General features: G+C 42.6%; 1 protein-coding gene across 6 annotated transcripts in view; it reads right to left on the bottom strand.

The window, feature by feature from the left end:
* Nucleotides 1-782: 782 nt before the first annotated feature.
* Nucleotides 783-18,092, bottom strand: part of LOC6605057 (capon-like protein) — a 43,954-nt gene continuing 26,644 nt past the window's right edge. For 2 of the 6 annotated variants that reach the window (XM_002029862.2, XM_032717290.1), the window contains exons 3-10: nucleotides 16,596-16,667; nucleotides 15,921-16,016; nucleotides 15,694-15,861; nucleotides 8,993-9,197; nucleotides 6,105-6,211; nucleotides 5,185-5,355; nucleotides 4,985-5,107; nucleotides 2,982-4,740 (exon numbers count right to left, since the gene is read on the bottom strand). In XM_002029862.2, the coding sequence (XP_002029898.2) occupies nucleotides 3,709-4,740; nucleotides 4,985-5,107; nucleotides 5,185-5,355; nucleotides 6,105-6,211; nucleotides 8,993-9,197; nucleotides 15,694-15,861; nucleotides 15,921-16,016; nucleotides 16,596-16,667 (1,974 nt within the window). In that variant the 3' untranslated portion in view covers nucleotides 2,982-3,708. Of the gene's footprint in view, nucleotides 2,532-2,981; nucleotides 4,741-4,984; nucleotides 5,108-5,184; nucleotides 5,356-6,104; nucleotides 6,212-8,992; nucleotides 9,198-9,387; nucleotides 10,795-13,785; nucleotides 13,959-15,693; nucleotides 15,862-15,920; nucleotides 16,017-16,595; nucleotides 16,668-18,092 lie in introns of those variants that run through there. The other 4 variants (XM_032717292.1, XM_032717291.1, XM_032717289.1 and 1 more) reach the window with 4 other exon arrangements.

The raw sequence follows: 18,092 nt of genomic DNA, 5'->3' as shown, positions 1-18,092 counted from the left end.
CTACCTCTGTGTAATTATGTCTGCCGCTGCCCCAAAAAATGTCAACAGCTCGGCCCCGAAAACACAAAATATCGCATGTCGCATTCGCCATGTGAGCGGGAACAAAGGCCATTTTTCATTTTGACTTATACTTTCACTTTTCATTTTCATACATTTTTGCGCCTTCCATTAGTGCGCTGCGTTGGCTAGTGTCCTTAATTATGAGCGCTCAAAAGGTGCCTTCACTTTGTTTTCTAAATGTGATACTGCGTACTTGGTAAGATGGTTCTTTTTCCTAATCATCAAAATTCAAGTTTCAAACACAAGTTTTATGGCCGTTTTATTTATACATTTATTATTTTTAAGCTTGATATGATCTTAAGCTTCATCAATTGCCAGCAATGAATGACTTTACGTTACCAACGACTTTTCTCTTGGAAGGACAACTACCCATAAATACCGACGAAAGCTGGCAATATATGTTTATCCCAGTGGGTGGTATTGCCAAGTCGAGCCCATGCTAGCTTGCGTAGATGATATCTCCTCCGCGCCCCGCCCACTTGGCCAGAATGCGCTTGTTAGTCGGCACAGCCGTTCCACACGAGCCAAGCCCTCCTGCTGCGAACTGGGCTCCTCCGGCGCCATGTCCTGGCACATCCTTGTCTGCTGGCCCCGCTGATATGCAATGCCTTTCTATTACATGCAAAGCGCGTTAAATTAATTGAACTGTAAAGTGTCAGCAGCAGCAGCAGTGGAAGTGGAAGTGGCAGGAGGACCTGGATAAGGACATGTTGCCCAGCATGTTGCATTTAATTTTTATTATTTTCACTTCATTCTATTGAGTTGAACCAGAGCAACTTATATTTATTCAACTTGGTTAAGGGCTAGGCTAAAGTAGCTTATAAAAACTTTTCCTATTTGTCGCAATTGTTTGCGGAATGCATGGATGTACGAGTATGTGTGATGTGTGCGTGTGTTTCTGTGTCCTGTTTTTATGCTTAGTACAAATTTCAGTTTCAGTCTCAAAAATCGTTTTGCATAAATTAACTAAAACCATTTTACGTAAATTAATTTGTGTTTTTGTTCTGGCTTCTATAAATTTCGTACCTATATTGCGAAAATGTCATAAAATCGTTAGGAAAATCGACTTTTCATTGTAATGCCGCGCAATAAACGGAAGAGCTACCAAATAATGCAATAAAAACTCGACTGAGTTTGATGATGATTGAAAACCATTTGGCCGGCTTTAACTCCACTCAAATTTGAATTGCATAATTTCGTTCACCCCGATGATTGTCAGTGTCCCGCAGATATCTCTGCATATTCAACTATCCCTATCTGGCTATACTATCCCTACTTAACTCATCAAGGGCGAAGTGCAATCAGTACAACACCTTCGCAGCTACCCACCTAAGTAGTATGTGTCTAGCTACCCTACGAACCCCGCTTTTTATAGCCAACAAATCCCCATAAATTTTGAGTAAATTGCTTATCCGCCGCGTATGCCGCAAGTTCGGTTTGCACTTCCCTCAGCAGCTGACTTAAATTTATAGAGTTACCCAAATAAAAAACGAGGGAAAAAACGGCAAGGAAGGGACTGCCAAGCGTAAAAGTAGAATCGATTTATGCATAAAAACGGTGAAGCTGGCTGAAATTTATGAATATCAAACATTTGATCTTTTTGGTACTGCCTGCACCGGAAAAGCTCCTTCCTGCGCTTTCTGTTTTTCCCGTTTTCACCGCTTTTTCTGTTGAATCAGCTGCTGTGGTACTGGCCCTTGTTTGCTTAGCTTAATAACCAGTTTTTCTCGTACACGAAAAGTTGGTCAAGTTAATGCTCTTTTGGCTTTTGGCAGTAGGTGTGTGTGTGTGTGTATGTATGGTTACCTACGTGACGTATGATTAATGTGCGTGGCTTGTTCGCCTAATGAATTGGCCACAAGATTCTCACCGTGCTTTCTTACTGGCCCAAATACTTCTATTCAGTTAATACTTAAATACACATTGAGCTTACGTTTTATGCTCGCTAATTGACTTATGTCCTATGCCTGTTGCATGGCATCTCAATGAGCATGTCGTTACGTTCCGTTCCGTTTTGTTTCTTTCCGCTTCGTTTGGGTTAATTTGGTCCTTTAGTCTATTGGTTTTCATACTAGCTAGCTATGCCTACGCAGAAATTTATCAAAGCTACACTTAGGGCTATGCTAAAAACTCACTTAACAGCTAATAAACGCACACATTACGCGAATCCGAGGACGATGATGTGAACAAGGACCTCCTCAGAACGTTGTCACTTTGCCCAGCCGCATGCCGAGCAATTTACGACGCTTTTTGGCGCTCAGCTTTGTCCAAATGGTGCTGCTGCCCTCCACCAGCAGGAACTCATCGCATAAATCATCCGTCTCCTTGGCGATGCCGCCGTAGAAATGATCCTCCTGATACTTCTCCGAACGCGAATCGCCGGAAACGAAGCCGCTCTCAGGACGGGACAGGGATGCGGTGTGCCAGGGTAGTTGCTGGAACCATCGGGCCACTTTCGCCGTCGACGATAGCTGCGGGAAATGGGAAATGGAAAATCGGTGGGTGTGGTAGCGTTAAGCGTGGTGGGGCAAATACGTTAAAGTCAGTGTGTAAATTTATGCAAATGAGTTATGTGCGCAAATTGCTGCCCACCAGCGAAATCCGTAGGCAACTGGGACAGAGTAAAAAACTAGGAAGAAATTCAACGAAAGCCAACTGCCGAGTAGAGTGAAAAATGGCGACACTTGTTTTTGCTTCTGTTCCTTGGGCCATGGCATCGTTTTTCATTTATCCAGGGAGGGAAATTCATATACTGACCGTCCCACGGGGCGGATGCTTAATGCGCTTAAAAGTGTGCTGCATGTTTTTGTGTCGGAAAAGTCATTAGGGAAATTGCCCAGTCTGGCGTTAACTTTCAATTATCAACGACAATATATAGAGTATGCATATACATATAAGCGAATCGAAACAATCGCCAAGGGTTTTTACATAATTATGCGATTTTTATTATTATTTCTGGTTGTTTGCCGTTCATTTTTGCCGCCTATATTCCATATTCAAAGGAATATTTGAAATTGTAATTTACACATAACTCTCCAGCCTGGCAACTAATTATTGCATTCCCCATGATTATTGCATTTTTGCGAATAAAGACTATGCGGGTCACGCATGAATTGAATAAAAATACAACAATTTACAAAAATAACAGTATCGAACTTAATCAGTTTAGACTAGACTCATTAGCTTAATCACTAGGTATAGATATAGTTGTTCATTTAGGGGAGAGAAAATACTTTCAAACGATTATTGCGAACTTGAGTAAGTTTCTTCGTTGCTGATATGCTAAGATTATGTTTCACAAATCCTTTTACTTAAGGTTTATCGCTGCTGGCCCGGAAGCTAACCAAACTTTCGAGTATTATAAACTTTCGACTTTGGCACAGTTTGAGCTAGAAGATATTGCTAAATAGATATACATGTATATATTACACTTAAACGGACGTTGAGCTGGGCAAATAATTGGCACACTAAACGCCAGCGATGCGTTCTGCTAGGACACCTAAAATGCAAAACTAAAGTAGGCTTCCTTTTCTCCTAAATTAATACTGTTGCACCCACTCATTCACTCGATCCTCATGCACGCCCACTCCCACTCTTCGTATCCTTTAGCCTATGACCTGGTCCAGTGGGAGTTTCGAAGCCCTGCTCCTATTTGGTGGTGTGCCTGGCCCAGGTGGTCCTCTGCACCTGGCTCATCATCTGGCTGCGATTGGGCACCTTCTCGCTGGTGCTGCGCGTGATGAAACTAGGCGTGGCCGATAGCTTTCTTTGGTGGCCCGCCTCATCGGTGACCCTCAGCAAAACCGTATTGAATCGCGTTTCCCGACTGCAGCTACTATTGCTATTGCTATTATTGTTGTGGTTCTGGTTGCCATTGCTGCTCCCAGGACTAATGTTGTTATTGCTGCTCCTCAAACGTGGCGAGGATGGGGAGTCCAGAGTGGAGGAGCTACGACTGGTATCCCGCGTGCTGGTCGAGCCTCCACAGGCCAGTCCAGCCAGATTGCCATTGGACACCGCCGCCTTGAGTTGCTCCTCCAGATTATTCAGATTCTGCTCGATACTCAGGCGTATATCCTCGTTCAAGGACGAACTCCCGGCGAAGGAATTCCGATTCATGGTGCCCAACGGTGAGGGCGTCAGTGTTCCCGTGGCCGCCGGTGAGGTGAGGAAATTGAAACCTCCGGCTCCGCCAGCATTGTTGTTTGGCGTGGCCGGTGTGCAGGACAAGGGATTCACATAGAAGAAGGAGTTGTGCGCCGAGGCCGAAGGCGTTGGCTGGCTCTGACCAGGATTGGCATTTAAGTTCAGCGCCTGCAGGCGATTCAGCAGCTCCTGATTCACCTGGAACAGATCCTTGGACAAGGCGTCCTGCTGCTGTTGTTGCTGCTGCTGTTGCAGCTGATTGCTGATGCTCTGCAGCGCACTCATCGACGGATACGGACTACTGCCCCCCGCAGCGGGAGGGGGCGTGGCCGCAGACGGTGCCGCCTGCGTTTGTTGTTGCTGCTGCTGCTGCAGATTCTGGAGGTGCTGACTTTGCTGATTCAGGCCACTCAGCTGGTGACTCAGCGAGGTCAACTGCTGATTGATGCTGCCAAGATTGCTGATCTGTTGGTTGATCGTGGCCAGATTGTTGTTGTTGCTGGTGGCCTGCAGCAGCATTTGTAGATGCGATTGCTACACGAGGGAAAGGGTGAAAGGTCAAGGGACATTAAGTTCTTGAGTTCTCTCTCAATCAATCAACAACAACGACAACGAGAACGCACAACAAAAACGGGGCAACTATTGATAAACACTCGTGCAAAAACAAACGGCAGCCAAGAAAAACAGAAACAAAACTCATGCAAAAAGGCCGCACAGTTTGAAAAGGCTCGAAATGAGCGCAAATTTACGATCGCATAATAATCGGTATAATCCTCACCTGTGGCGCCATTCCGATGTTGGCCGACGTGAGTCCGGCTGTCTGCTGCTCGTTGTAGGCCCCCAAGGAGGCCAGGTGCTCCAGGAGCTCGCGGTTCTGCTGCAGCAATTGTTGCGTGCGCGCCTAAAGGATTACATACATCAGTGGTTAGTTTGAAAGCCCATTAGGGACGACAGTTTTCCCATCGGTAGGAAACCCACCTGTGCCTCGATGCGCGCATTGGTCTCCGAGATGAGCTGCTCCCGCACCAGCATCAGTTGGCCCAGAGCCTGGCGCGTCTGCAGAGCCTGTGCCTCCAGCTGGTCCTTCAGCTGGGTGATCTCAGAGCGCGGCGAGGAAGGTGAGCCTGGCGACTTGTCGTCCACATCGCACTATTGGAAGCGGAAGTTAAAATATTTATAATATTTATATATAGAATATATTAAATTTTTATACTATATCCTGCTTTATGCACAATGCTTTAGTCAAAAACAAAATATTTTAAAACAAGGTCAGGGACTCTATTAAATATTAATGTCTTCTATGTATTACGAGAGTTCAAAGAAAATGTGTTTTGCAAAATATGATAAACAAGCTTGGTATGTTCTTTGAAATGTTATGACTTTTCTACACCGTTTCAATTAATAGTCTAGTTTCACTGTATAATTATTAAGCCATCAAAAATGGCATGTTTGTCGCATGTTTCTTTTATAACCATAAGAACATGTGATCATTTCACTGAAAAATGCTATTAAATTGACACTTATAATTGTAAAACTGTGCTATTTACAAGCAAGATTCCTTTTCTTTTTATTCCCAGTCTAGCCTTGACAGTTCTTGGGGGCAACGAAAAGTTATTGAATCTGAATTTTGTTGTAGCTACAGCTTGTTTACCCCCCACTTCTGGTCGAGTTGGTTAGGTAAACAAAGGGGAAATATTATTTTATACATTATGACCTAAACAGAAATGCCAGCCAGCAATGGGCCACATTGTATTTGATTTCATTTCGAAGATTTCGCCTCATTAAAATTCACAATTGCCGGCATTTTAATTGCCCTGCCAGGATATGGCAGTGATTTCGCTTATTATTAGCGGTCCATTGACCACAATTATTATAATGGACATACATAAGTTACTCACCAGCAGGCTGTTCGATTTGCGTAGAGTCGAATGCGATGGCATTATATCCAAGTGGTTCGGCCGCTGCGGTTGCGTGTGGTTCAGATCGGGCGTTATGGCCAAGTGCTCTAAAAATAGTGAAATAATTAGATTTACGAACTGAATAGCTGCTGGCTGGATGATGGCTGGCTGGTTGGTTCGTTTGTTGAGCAAGTGTGCTGTGTAAGACCGTGCTCAATCGACCTCCAATTGGTCAAGGTCGCGGGACACCCACACGGCCCACCTGGTGGTCTAGTGCCCCACGATCCGCTCTGGCGGCCACTTTCGCGCTTAATTTCCCCTTAATTACAGCGTCTAGAGTTCGATATTTGTTTTGATTATGCTCTGGCTGTATCAAATAAATAATGATACAATTATCTAGTTGCTTGTGCATTCGTTACGAATGCCATAATGATGATGATCTTGAATAGAGACGATGGGGCGTGCGAAGTTCACTTCTGTTTTCGGCTGCCATTTGAGTTTGATTTGTTGGCAAATATTTAAGAAATTTCTTCTCAGAAATCGGAGATCGGGCGCCATAAATTCATATAAAGCTTGGTAGCTATAGGTATATACGGCAAAATATTCGTTTCGCACCTGGGGCACGTGTTAATTGCCGATGAATTGCTACAAGTGCTGTAAAAATCCTTCACAGCATGTAAATTAATTTGCTGTTCCGCATGATTTTCACCCGCCAAGCATTTTGGCAAATAATTGTTGGAATTCGCCAGCCTCGATTCCTGCTCATATCGAACAAGGATTCTGCTCGGAAAAACACATGTTGTCTCGTCTAAATTTAAACACTATCTATTGTCGAATTTTTACAACCCAAATGACCCATTTCGTGGAACACATCATACTCAATTAGAGAGCTCTTGCCAAAACAGCTGCAAAACGATTCCGTGACATGGAACAACAATTAGTAATACAAAATGTGCAGCTCTTACTTATTCTACAGTCTGATGTGTTTTGGATATACTATTTTTGCAAATCGTGCGGCCAAAGACAATAAATGGGGTGTTGATTGATGTAATGGCGTACTTATTACACATACGACCTGTGGTCGCGGCAGGCCAAAAACAATATACAAATTTTAATAATTTTGTTTTGAGGTATATACAACGATTTCTGTCTGTTTAAAGTTTTTCGGAACTGTATAGATAAATAAATAAAATTTACAAAGCTGGCAGGAGCCTATACAGATAAATCCTCATCATTGGGCGCAATAACTTCTGAGGGTAAGGAAAAAGCTTTTTTAAGATATTTATATATATTTATGAGACGGAGATGTCATTTAACTATAAGATACTTCTTCTCGCTTAAAATTTCTTGAAAAATGCAGTTTTAGTTTATAAATATTTTCAATCAAGTTTGCTGTGGGAAATTTCTTAACCCAGCATCTCAAGCATCTTTGCTAGGCTGTTGAACTTTGAACTTGGCTGATCAAATCTTTCTAATCTCAACAGAATGTCGCCCAGACATAGACAAACACCCGCGTTCATTATTTCAGTGTCGCGTCGCTGGTTCAGCTACTTAAAAGTCAGCCAACGCTGGCGGGAAAATTACTATATAGAGAAAATTACAAGACCTCAGATGGGATGGTGGCTGAGATATTGAAATAAATAAATTATTTTTGGCACACGACTGCAGGGCACGCCCACACACACAGGCACACACTTTTGGCCACCAAGTGAATGTTTCGTGGTCTCGAGTGTCGCCTGGTAACAAATTCGGTTTCAGTTTTTCCGAATTGAATGGTGATGCCATGGTTATGATGAGAGTATTAGCAAATAATCCATCTCCGATAAGTAGCTACCTTTGGCTCGTTTTCCCACTTGGGTGTTATTTATATTTATATTCTCGGAATTTTCATGATGTCGCTGGATGGTTTTAGACAAAAGATTGCAAAAAGAATTGCTTTTCTCGTGAGGTTTTCAATATTATTTTATTTTTTCCCTCTTATTTTTGGCAGCAGCAACGCGTTGATGACGTCAAACTACGCCTTGCCAGTGTAAGAGTGTTCGCTGGGGGGAGGGGTGAAAATGGAAGGGGGGAAGGGGAAGGAGGCAGGTTGGTCGGCAAGATGGAAAACGGCACGAATATTATTGAAAATTGAAGCAATATGTGGAAATTGCTTAACAGCGTCGAAGTGTATGTCGAAAGCTGCTGCTTCTGTTCTCGGTACTTTTATTCTTATTTTCACTTGCTATTATTTTTAAATATTTTCATCTCATATGCGCAGTCATATTTCGTAGTGAACTTTTTACTTTAGCAGTTGTCTGTTCAGTGTGGATACTGATGTATTTACACATTATACATATATCATGTGTGCAGTTGCAATTTGTATATTTACGGAAATAAGGAGAAGAAAACACAGCAAAATGTAAAGCCAAATAAAAAAGATTGTGTGAGCACCCTACCTGAAATACTGAAATAATAAACTAAAACTTAGTAAATTATATCTGATAATCTGGCCGAAGTAATGGCACTTTAAGGTGCTTCCTATTCCGATTAATTTTAAAGACTTAACCGGAAAAATCGCTGCTTTCCCCTTCTGACAATCTCCTCGGAGAATAAAATGCAATTTAAATGCAAATGCCTGGCTCGCCGCATCGAACTGAATTCGAAATTAAAGAGCAGACATTTGCATGGGAATGCAAAAATGAATAGGAAACTAATGCGACCAGCGTCCAGACTCCAGAGATTCACCCAGGAAGCTGGCAGCCGACTGCGACGACAGCCAGAGCTTTTCATTTATTTATTGGCCAGTCAACGAACCATTTTCGCCCCCCATTTTTCACCCAACCGCTGTTTTTTTTTTTTCTTCTCTTTTCCATTTTACACCGAATGAATTTTCCGCCGATACTCACCTTTCTTGGGCGTCTCGTTGTCGCCGCCACCGCGTTCACCATCCTCGGATAGCTGCTGCTCGCTGATCTGCTCCACGTCCAGCAGCTCCGATGAGGATATATCGGAGCGTTCGTCATTGGGTTCCAGGGAATTCTTATGAAGATTAAATTTGTGGCACACTTCAAAGGCTTGTCCCACGGTGCGAACGATGCGCATCGCCTGAGACTGTAAAAGACGTAGTCATGGTAAGAAAGGAGATTAATTTAATTGCATTATGGATACCACACAGAGTGGCGGCGCCACTAAGATATAACAATCCCACCCAGCCAACTCCCCACCGATGATTCCCCCCACTGACAGCAATTAAGAAGCTACTGCACATTACGCATACGCCCCGTTGTTGCATTGAACCCACCTCCGGATCGCTGGTCGCACAGCCGCAGGAAATTGCATCCTTTGTGCGATTATTGCATAAATTATCACAGTGCGCTATCGCTAAGCCCCCTCTGCTTCGCTCCAAGGGGGAGCTGCGACGCCTCTGTCTCTCCTGCCGCTGTTCGCTGAGTATGAGTGGTAGTATTTGGTCGCCGGCAATAATGGGCTCCCGGAACGATAGCTTCTTGCGCGGCTTATCGGTTTTGGGGCGCTCCAACATAATGCTGCCATTAGGATTGCCCCCTCCACCGCCGCCGCTGCTCAGGCTGGAGCTGCTCTGCTGATCGCTGAGACTCTTGCGCCGCTGCAGCTGATGACGCTGCTCGGATCGCTGGTGGAGGAGATGTGCCCGTCGGAGCGCCTCCGGCGATGCTTCATAGTGATCGCCGGGTAATCTCTTAAACTTCAGTCGCGCCTTCAGAACATCTCCATTCGATTGGGCAGCAGTGGATGTGGAATTGCTGGCCTTGTGACTGGCCTTGGCCACGGGCTGCTCCTTCTTTATAATGTACACCGTGTTCTCATCGTCATTGAAGAGTATGTGCTTGGGCTTGTGGTCTATGTAGGTGTCATCTATGAAACGTGGTGGCTGACTCACAGGACCTCCTCCCGTCGCAGGAGCCATCTCCCGCTCCACACAGCCAATAAGTTCTCGAATATCCAAGCTTTTGTTGCGCGACAGGTGCTTCTGTTTCTTTTTGTGCGAAGGAACGGGAGATTGCGGTGGCTTATCCTTAAGCTGCAAATTCTTATCTCCCACCAGGATATCACGGATGAGACCACCGCCACTGCGGAAGATGTTCTTGTGATAGTGCACCTCCGACGATTTCTCAGCAGGGGGGACCGTGGAAACAGAGGCCTGCTGCTCCGCCGGCTGACTTTGAACCTTGGTCATGTTGACCTTGCTGCGACTTCGCGTCCAGGGCAGGAAATCAAAGGCCTTGGTTATGGGACTACGTGGAACGTGGGCGGAGCTGTCCGGATGGCGCTGCTTGTGCGGAGCAGCCATGGCGAGGGTCTTCTCGTGCTTCATGGCCACAACAGGCAGCTGGACAGAGTTCGGTGATCCGCGAAAAGTATCCGCAATCCGCAAGGTCGTTAGCTCGCCAATTTGTCACTGTTCACACTAAGTTCAATGCTGTACTTTCTTCACTGTTTTCAATCGTCCAATTAGTTGGCTATTAATTTCATAATTGCTTAGGGTTCTGCGGCTGCCTCCCTTGATCCAGGTTATTCACACACCGCCGATGCGCCATTTTTCACACCTGCCAGGTGCTATATGCATTGTTTATGTTTCTCTTTCGCCTTCAGGCTGTTGTTTTTGATGCCGTTTCTTTTGCGTGTTCATTTATTTGTGTATTGAATTATTTGCAACTTTTCATGTTGCCTACATATCGGCAAAAATAAATACATATTATTTTTTTGGTTATTTTGCCGAATATTTCTGCCGCGTGCACGCCAGCGATTTTTCGTTTCAGAACACCACCCCCTCCAAAAAAATACAAAAACTGTCAATCTGATTTGGGTATTGTTATGGTTAGTCAGCGGGCGAATTTTATGTCAATCAACAAGCGAATGACTTGCAGCGGTTTGCTGTCAAGTGAATCAGTGCCCAGTTGCAGTTTCATAAGCATCGAACTTTGAAGGTTGATATAAGCAACATTTTTAAAGATTTATTTTAAAAAACAAGACACTCCATCATACCTATTAGTTAACAAATTTAAATTTACTTTAAAATAGTAAAATATTTTCTACATATGTTTCTACATATATTCGATAAATCTCTTTACTTTAACCTATATTTTTATAACATAACATAACAACATAACAAATTGAATCAACAATATGTAAAAGAAACAGCCCATCAGTCACAAAACATTTTGCCAACATTTTCCATTACTAATTAAGGCTGAGCTGCCGAATAAGTTTGTGGTTTCGCCTTTCAGGAGAATCCCGGCCAGAACTTGGCCACCACTCGAGCACTTTGAAGGGCTACTTCAGTGGCGGCAGGTTGAGCACTCGCCCGAACGACATTAACAACACATCAATTTGAATTATTTTGACAAGGAGTGACAGCACTTGTTGCGCAAGTTGGCAAACAAGTGAAGCGAAGCATGCTTACAACACGTTCAATATTTGGGTATTGGTAGGATACAAAACCAACTCGGCCATTTAACAGAGCTCTCAAGCTCTCAATCGCCTCACTTGGCCGCTTTAGCAGCCAGTTGAACGTTCCGTTCCAGCATTGCACATACGCCACGTGCGCCATGGAAATCCGTCTTAACGAAGGTGCCAACTGATTGTCTATCTCGACTGAATCACTAAATCCACACACACACACATATATCTCCCTCGCGTGGCTTGTGCAATTTCGCATAAATCAAATTGAAAACTATAAAAAGTAAACGGATAAAGTGTGTGGCAATTTACATTCGTTACAGCGAAACCAGAATGAGAACTTAAATAAATATGAACTAGCGAAGAAGAAAATTGCGTGTCATTTTCGTGGAAAACTACTTGAAAATTTATGGCGTTAAGAATGACTTTGGTTAGCTCTCGTTTTATGTATTTATTTGAATTTTAATTTCCATTTTACCCAGCACAGCAATCAAATCACTGGCACTGCCATTGCCAGTTTGTTTGTTTTTCCCGGGCTCGTTCGCCTGTCATAAGGGAAAATTTTTACAGAGAATATCTTTGTGCCTGGCCTTGCTTTTTAGCACCGCTTTTAATGGCATTGCCATTGCCTCCGGACTGCCCTGATATCCCCGTGCCATCTGGCCAGTGTTTACTGTGGCCATAAGTCGCCGGTGGTCACGCTGCTGGACTCACAGCATTCGGAGGCAACCACAGAAGCCACTTCCGCAGCTGCAGTTGACCACAGTTGGCCACAGTTTACCACAGGGAAAACTGCAGCTCGTAAATTCTGCACATTGTCACGTGGTCCAGATGGGTGGGCATGTTGCTACTACCCCTCTGCTAATGAAGTACTCATTAGTCATGCAGGGGCTGTGGCACTTGAAAATTCAACTTACACACCGACGAGTACAAACGGTACGAAAATACCCAAAGAATATAAACTTAAGTATTTATAATTCGGCACTCGAACAAAGCGAGAAACACCTGCACACCGCACAGCCTGCGTCTTTTGCACTCCTCGTTGTTCGATTTTAGAAATACTTTAAAGTAGGCTATTAAAATAATGAATCTATTTTGGCTTTAAATGCAAAAAAATAAAACCAAACGAAGCGAAACGAAACGAAACAAAACAAAGGAAAGCGAGTCGAATGTCGATGGGGGCAGCCATTTTTGGGAATATGAAAATCGAAAGAAGGAAAAATGAAATAAATGAAATAATAAGGCACGTTGTGGTTTCCCCGAGACAATGGCTTTGCCAAATCCAACAGACAACAGGTAAATTAAAAATATTTCACCATTTTCTATGAACTATTCGAAACAAAACTTGAGAACAAAGTTATGTTTATGAAAATTCCCTTTATATTTCGTGTTTATTTGGGAATTTTCAGCTGTCAAATTAGCTCTAGCTTGTTTATTATACTAATAGGAAATATAGATATAAGTAAATAATCTGTGGAGCGAAAGGAATCGTAAATATTTCAGCCATAATATCACGTGTGCGTTCGAGTTATTGGCCATAATTCTATTTATTTATACCAGCCCCCTAATTTCCGTGGACTACCTGTAGTGCGAGTAGCTCATTAACAACTAATATGCATAAAAATTGAGTTTTTGGAGAAGTGTACGTCACTGAGCTAAGTTTGCTCAAGAATGAATGAATATACTCGTAATGAATATACTCAAGAAAGAATATTTAAACTAATGATTTTTTTTTCACAATCTTGTAGCCTGGTACTAAAATCGTATCACTGCCCGCACTTTGCTAACTTTTTCGAGTGGCTTGAGTTGCGGCTTTCCGCTGGCAATTAATTTTCCAGTCAATTTTCTGCTCTCGTGGCTCATTATTCAATCCTTAGCATTGTTTAAAAGTATTATGTTTGTGCTTTTCCTGGCCACAAGCACCATTTAATGGCGTCAGCAGTCGAAAAATCGCATGACAAAACACTTTTGTGACTTGATTCCTGGGAACGATTATTTCCTATCACATTTTGAAACATTTCATTTCTCGCCCCACTGGGAATGATGATTTATGGTTGCGTTTAAATATTTTCCTTAATCTGTGACATTGCCAGAATTTATTAATTTCATTGGCATCAGGCGATGTTGAGTTTTTTTTTTTATTGAAGGGGATGTTGTTTTTCAGGTGGCAGAAATATTCTTATAAATTTAATTAAACTTATTTTCTTTTCTTTTTATTATTATTTTCATTTTTAGCACGTTTCACTTCACGAACACTCACGCACTTATTGCATAATTTGGTATATTTTGTCTGTGATCAAACGTTTTGTGAATCGCCGCACGTCTGCAAAGGGGCGTCGTCTAGAACGCACTGGACAAAGACCGAAATGGGAGAGGAGATGGCCGATCGATGTGGATATATAGATCGCATTGTAGCCGGCTAAATGGAAAAGCTTTTCCCGCTAAGCTTTTCCGCTCAGCTGTTGGCCACATCTACATGGCTACATGCTGCTTTTGTTTTGGTTTTTCTTTGCCGTTCCAACGAAGCCATATAGCGAACCGATCGGCGAAACCCCCTAAGGCCGGTCCAACTCGGCGTATGCGTGATTGCAGGCAACGCTGTGACGCCACTGCTTTGTGTTTCGCGGAAGTAAACAAAGCGGTATCTTTCACTTGTTTCGGCCATTTTCCGTTTTGGCCATTCCAGCTTAGCCATTAATCATATACCTTTTATCGCTTTATCTGCCCGAGTTTGTGTTGTATTCAGCTTCCAAATTGGGTTGCACTTGGCTGTAACTTGTACAACAAATGCCTGGATGATACTTGTATAGCCAATGCCTGTCTCAGGTGCAACGAAGCTTTCCTCTGACGGACACGGCGTATGCGCGATTTTCGACACGTGCAGTCGTCGTGTAGATGATGATAATGCCGCTGTACACATATGCTTACTACCCTTCTACCTCTGGCCTTAATTTCTTGTGTGTCACTTGTCAGACATTTTGAGAAACCAAAAATACATCGACTTCGACATCGACATCGACTAATTAGAAAGGAAAAAATAGAAATGCCAACTTGACATTGTCTACCGACTAAAGTTGAAGGCCAGACGATTCTTTTTTGCGTGCTTCGTGCTCTTTAATCATAAATTTGCTTCGTGCTTCGTGCTTCGTGCTCTTTAATCATAAATTTGGTAGATATCTGACTTGGAATTAATCAAGAGACCGCATTCGGACCGAAATCAAAGCAAATGCATTTCCCCCAGGCGACCACAAAGTAAAATCTGATGAATGGGGGGCGATGTCGCCGCGCAAATGGCCGAATCTCTGCCGATCCACTGGCCATAGACATAGCCATATAACACGGAAATGGATGCGCCGGCTGGCCAGCAGACTGACGGACAGTTGCGACTTACTTTTCGCCGGGCTGGTTTAGATCCCAATGCGCTGTAATGGCCAATGAAAAATTGGTCTAGACTCGGCCAAATTGACAATGAAAAATAACCATGGAATGATTGGTTCGATAAATAGAACCGAATGCGAGAAGTGATGGCGAAAGTGACACAAATAGTTATAAGCAAACAAAATGGTATAAAATTAAGATTTAAAATTTGAATAACTTGCACATTTTTAATTAAGTAAAAATGAAAATTTACAACGATAAATTTTGATTATTAAATATTCAAAAGTTTTAATGAATTTTACTATTTATTAGCTCAAAGTTTATTCACACATCATAATGTGCTATATTTTTGTATCTTTAAAAAAAAATGAATTTTAATTAGCCTGCTTCCGAAAAATTCGTGTTCCCAGTATTTTTCCACCCACTTTTAGTCACTACCAATTAATGGAAACTAGATCAAATAGGACGCAATTTTAGCACATCTAATAAACTGCACTTTGCTCTTTATAGCGTGCATTTTTTTTTGTTTATTTGCTAGTTGTTTTCGTTTCGGTTTTCCCATGCTGGATACTAGCCAAAAAGCTGCATGCCACTAGACAGTTCGCACTAGAGCAGGGTTCCTATTTTTAGAGATTCCATGGATGGCGATGCGGGATGCAGTGCGAATGGTAATCGTAATGTCAAGTAAGTCACATGTAGTCCGCGAATTGTGCGATTTGCGGACATAAACATTTCATTGGTCGGGCTAAAAGGAAAAGCCTAGGGCAAACATTCGAATCTGGAAACTCACCTTTTTGTGACTTTTGAAGACGGAACACTTGAACGTATCCGTGCTGGCATCGCGCGCTATGTAGCTGAATATCTTGAGATCGCTGCTGTCGTGGGACACGTAGAATATTCTATAGATGGGATGATTGAGCAACTCGATGTCCTCGGGGTCATTGGTCCAGTTCTTTTTCTAAACAACAAGTAGTTCATTTATACCAAACAAATATATGTAGTTAGGCATTGACTTACTTTTCGACGACGCTTTTTGAGCACAACGCGCACGCCATTTACTGATATGTGAATGGTGACCTTTCGCTTCTTCAGATTCTGCACTTTGCACTCGTACTGTGGGGTAGAAAAAAAAACAGTATAAGTTTTCCGCCGAAGTGGGGCCACGTAATTCCAGAATTTTCAATTAACATTTGACTGCCTGTGACGGCTCGCCTAATGGCACAGACATGACAATAACAAGCGCCAAATTTACCACGTCTTCCCTGCTCCACTTCTCCATTCTCCATCCAAAAGAAGGGAAAACGCGGCTAACTCGGTTTAAGCCAGGGCACGCACGACTTCTTGGAGCGATGGAAAAGGGAAAGAATAAACAAGCCTCGTTACTTTTTATGCTACTAGAATGGTTTTTTCTCTTCGAGCCAGCTTCCTTCTGCCTTTTGGCCATATGTACATATATGTGTAACTGTAATCAAAGTATGTGGCGCTGGCAAACGCAAAGTGTTGCCTGTTTTTTCGGGAATTGGGAGATGGTAAAATGTGAAACCTTTAAAACCGCCTGCAGCCCGGATAAAAAGTTTCTTTAATTGGCAGCCGGAGATGCGAATATCCTACGCTCGGAAATCTGTTAACTTTTCCACTCGCCACGCTTCCAAAATTCATTTGCGTGCCACGCGGCGTATGCGTAATACTCACCCTTATGCGTCGCATGGCCTGAACAATCTCGGCTCGAGTGTTCGGTCGTGGCACCTCTTCCCAGCCAACGAACTGCAATGGAAATAAAGGATATTTGTTATTGTTGAATGCTCAAACAATGGCCACAAAGGATTTTCCTGTTTGCCCAACAGCCAAAGTGACAGGCTTTAAACAAGTTAATTAATTAAATTGTAAACCTCTTAAAATTCCCCCAAAAAAATATATAACACAAAATTGCAGCAATAAAATAATTTATATATAGTATAATGTATATATTGTATAACCGCAAGCGATTCTGTTGCCAACAGCCTCGACACAGTAAGCTGCATTCCTATTTTTAGTTGGTTCAATTTTCTAAATTTAAGCGACGATCTGCCCTTTGCCAAGTTTTACATCGGCCACGATCCATCAATTTGTTTTTCATTTCGCTGTCACTCAACCATATGGTTATAAACTTGGTGGATTTGTGCAAATTTATGGCCAAAAACTGAATGCAAACAGCGGTGACAGCAATTGTTTGAAAATAAAAATTGCAATTTTAATGCAAAATTTTTGTGTTGTTTGCGCTCGGGTATTTGTTTTACGGCGAATGCAGCTCAAGGATAACAAATGCGTAGATATGGACCTAGATTTGCGAATTTTATTACAGTGACAACAACAATTTAAATGCGAAATGACATGACAACAACCACGTCCAGCCAGCAGAGTGAAAGAGACGCTGAATTTGCCATCGTCGACTGACAGTGACAAAATGTGCATGAGATAGCAGTCACGCCCCCAACGCCTACTATTCCATCAGATATATGCAAACACACACACACTACACATATTTGAACAACAGAAATAAGTATATAGTGAAGAGGGTTCATTTTTCGCCTCGCCGAATGTCCTTATGCAGACATCTTTTGGAATATTTCACGATAATAGAAGGTTTCTATTTATGGCAGCCAGCATATGTCTATTCTCCATGATCTATGTCAAGTTATGGTAAACAAATCGAAAATTTTTGCGCCACATTGCGATGAATTTCTGCGAATGCTAATTCGCCGGATGATTAATGTTCTGTTCTGTGGATATAAGGGATATGGCGTGTGCCGAATCCATACTTTTTCGGGCTAATCCAAAAATAGCACTAGTCAAATTTTGATATTCGGCAGAAAATAGATTTACGCACATTAATTGAGAAAATTATTAGAGAAACATCAACTGAGCTAGGTAATGCCAGTGCTAATTGATTTCCACCTACGCCCTGACGAACGCCATGTGCCCTAAAAGTCTGGAAGGCAGTTTATTAGTCAGTAAAGGCGAATGTTTACTTCGCCCAACTAGACTTATGATTATGCAGATGCTAAGAAATATATTTTTAAAATACTCGCTGGCTGAAGTTCATATATCCAAGCATGGCAGGACATATAAATAGATATTTGCATGCCATTGCCATTCAAAGGGTTATGAAACGAGGCTTTAAACTCCCCACAAAAGCCCATAAAAGCCATT

Source organism: Drosophila sechellia, chromosome 3L (genome assembly GCF_004382195.2).
Source record: "Drosophila sechellia strain sech25 chromosome 3L, ASM438219v1, whole genome shotgun sequence".
NCBI lineage: Eukaryota > Metazoa > Arthropoda > Insecta > Diptera > Drosophilidae > Drosophila > Drosophila sechellia.
The sequence above is the reverse complement of the archived record's forward strand: the minus strand, read 5'-3'. Positions and strand labels throughout refer to the sequence as shown.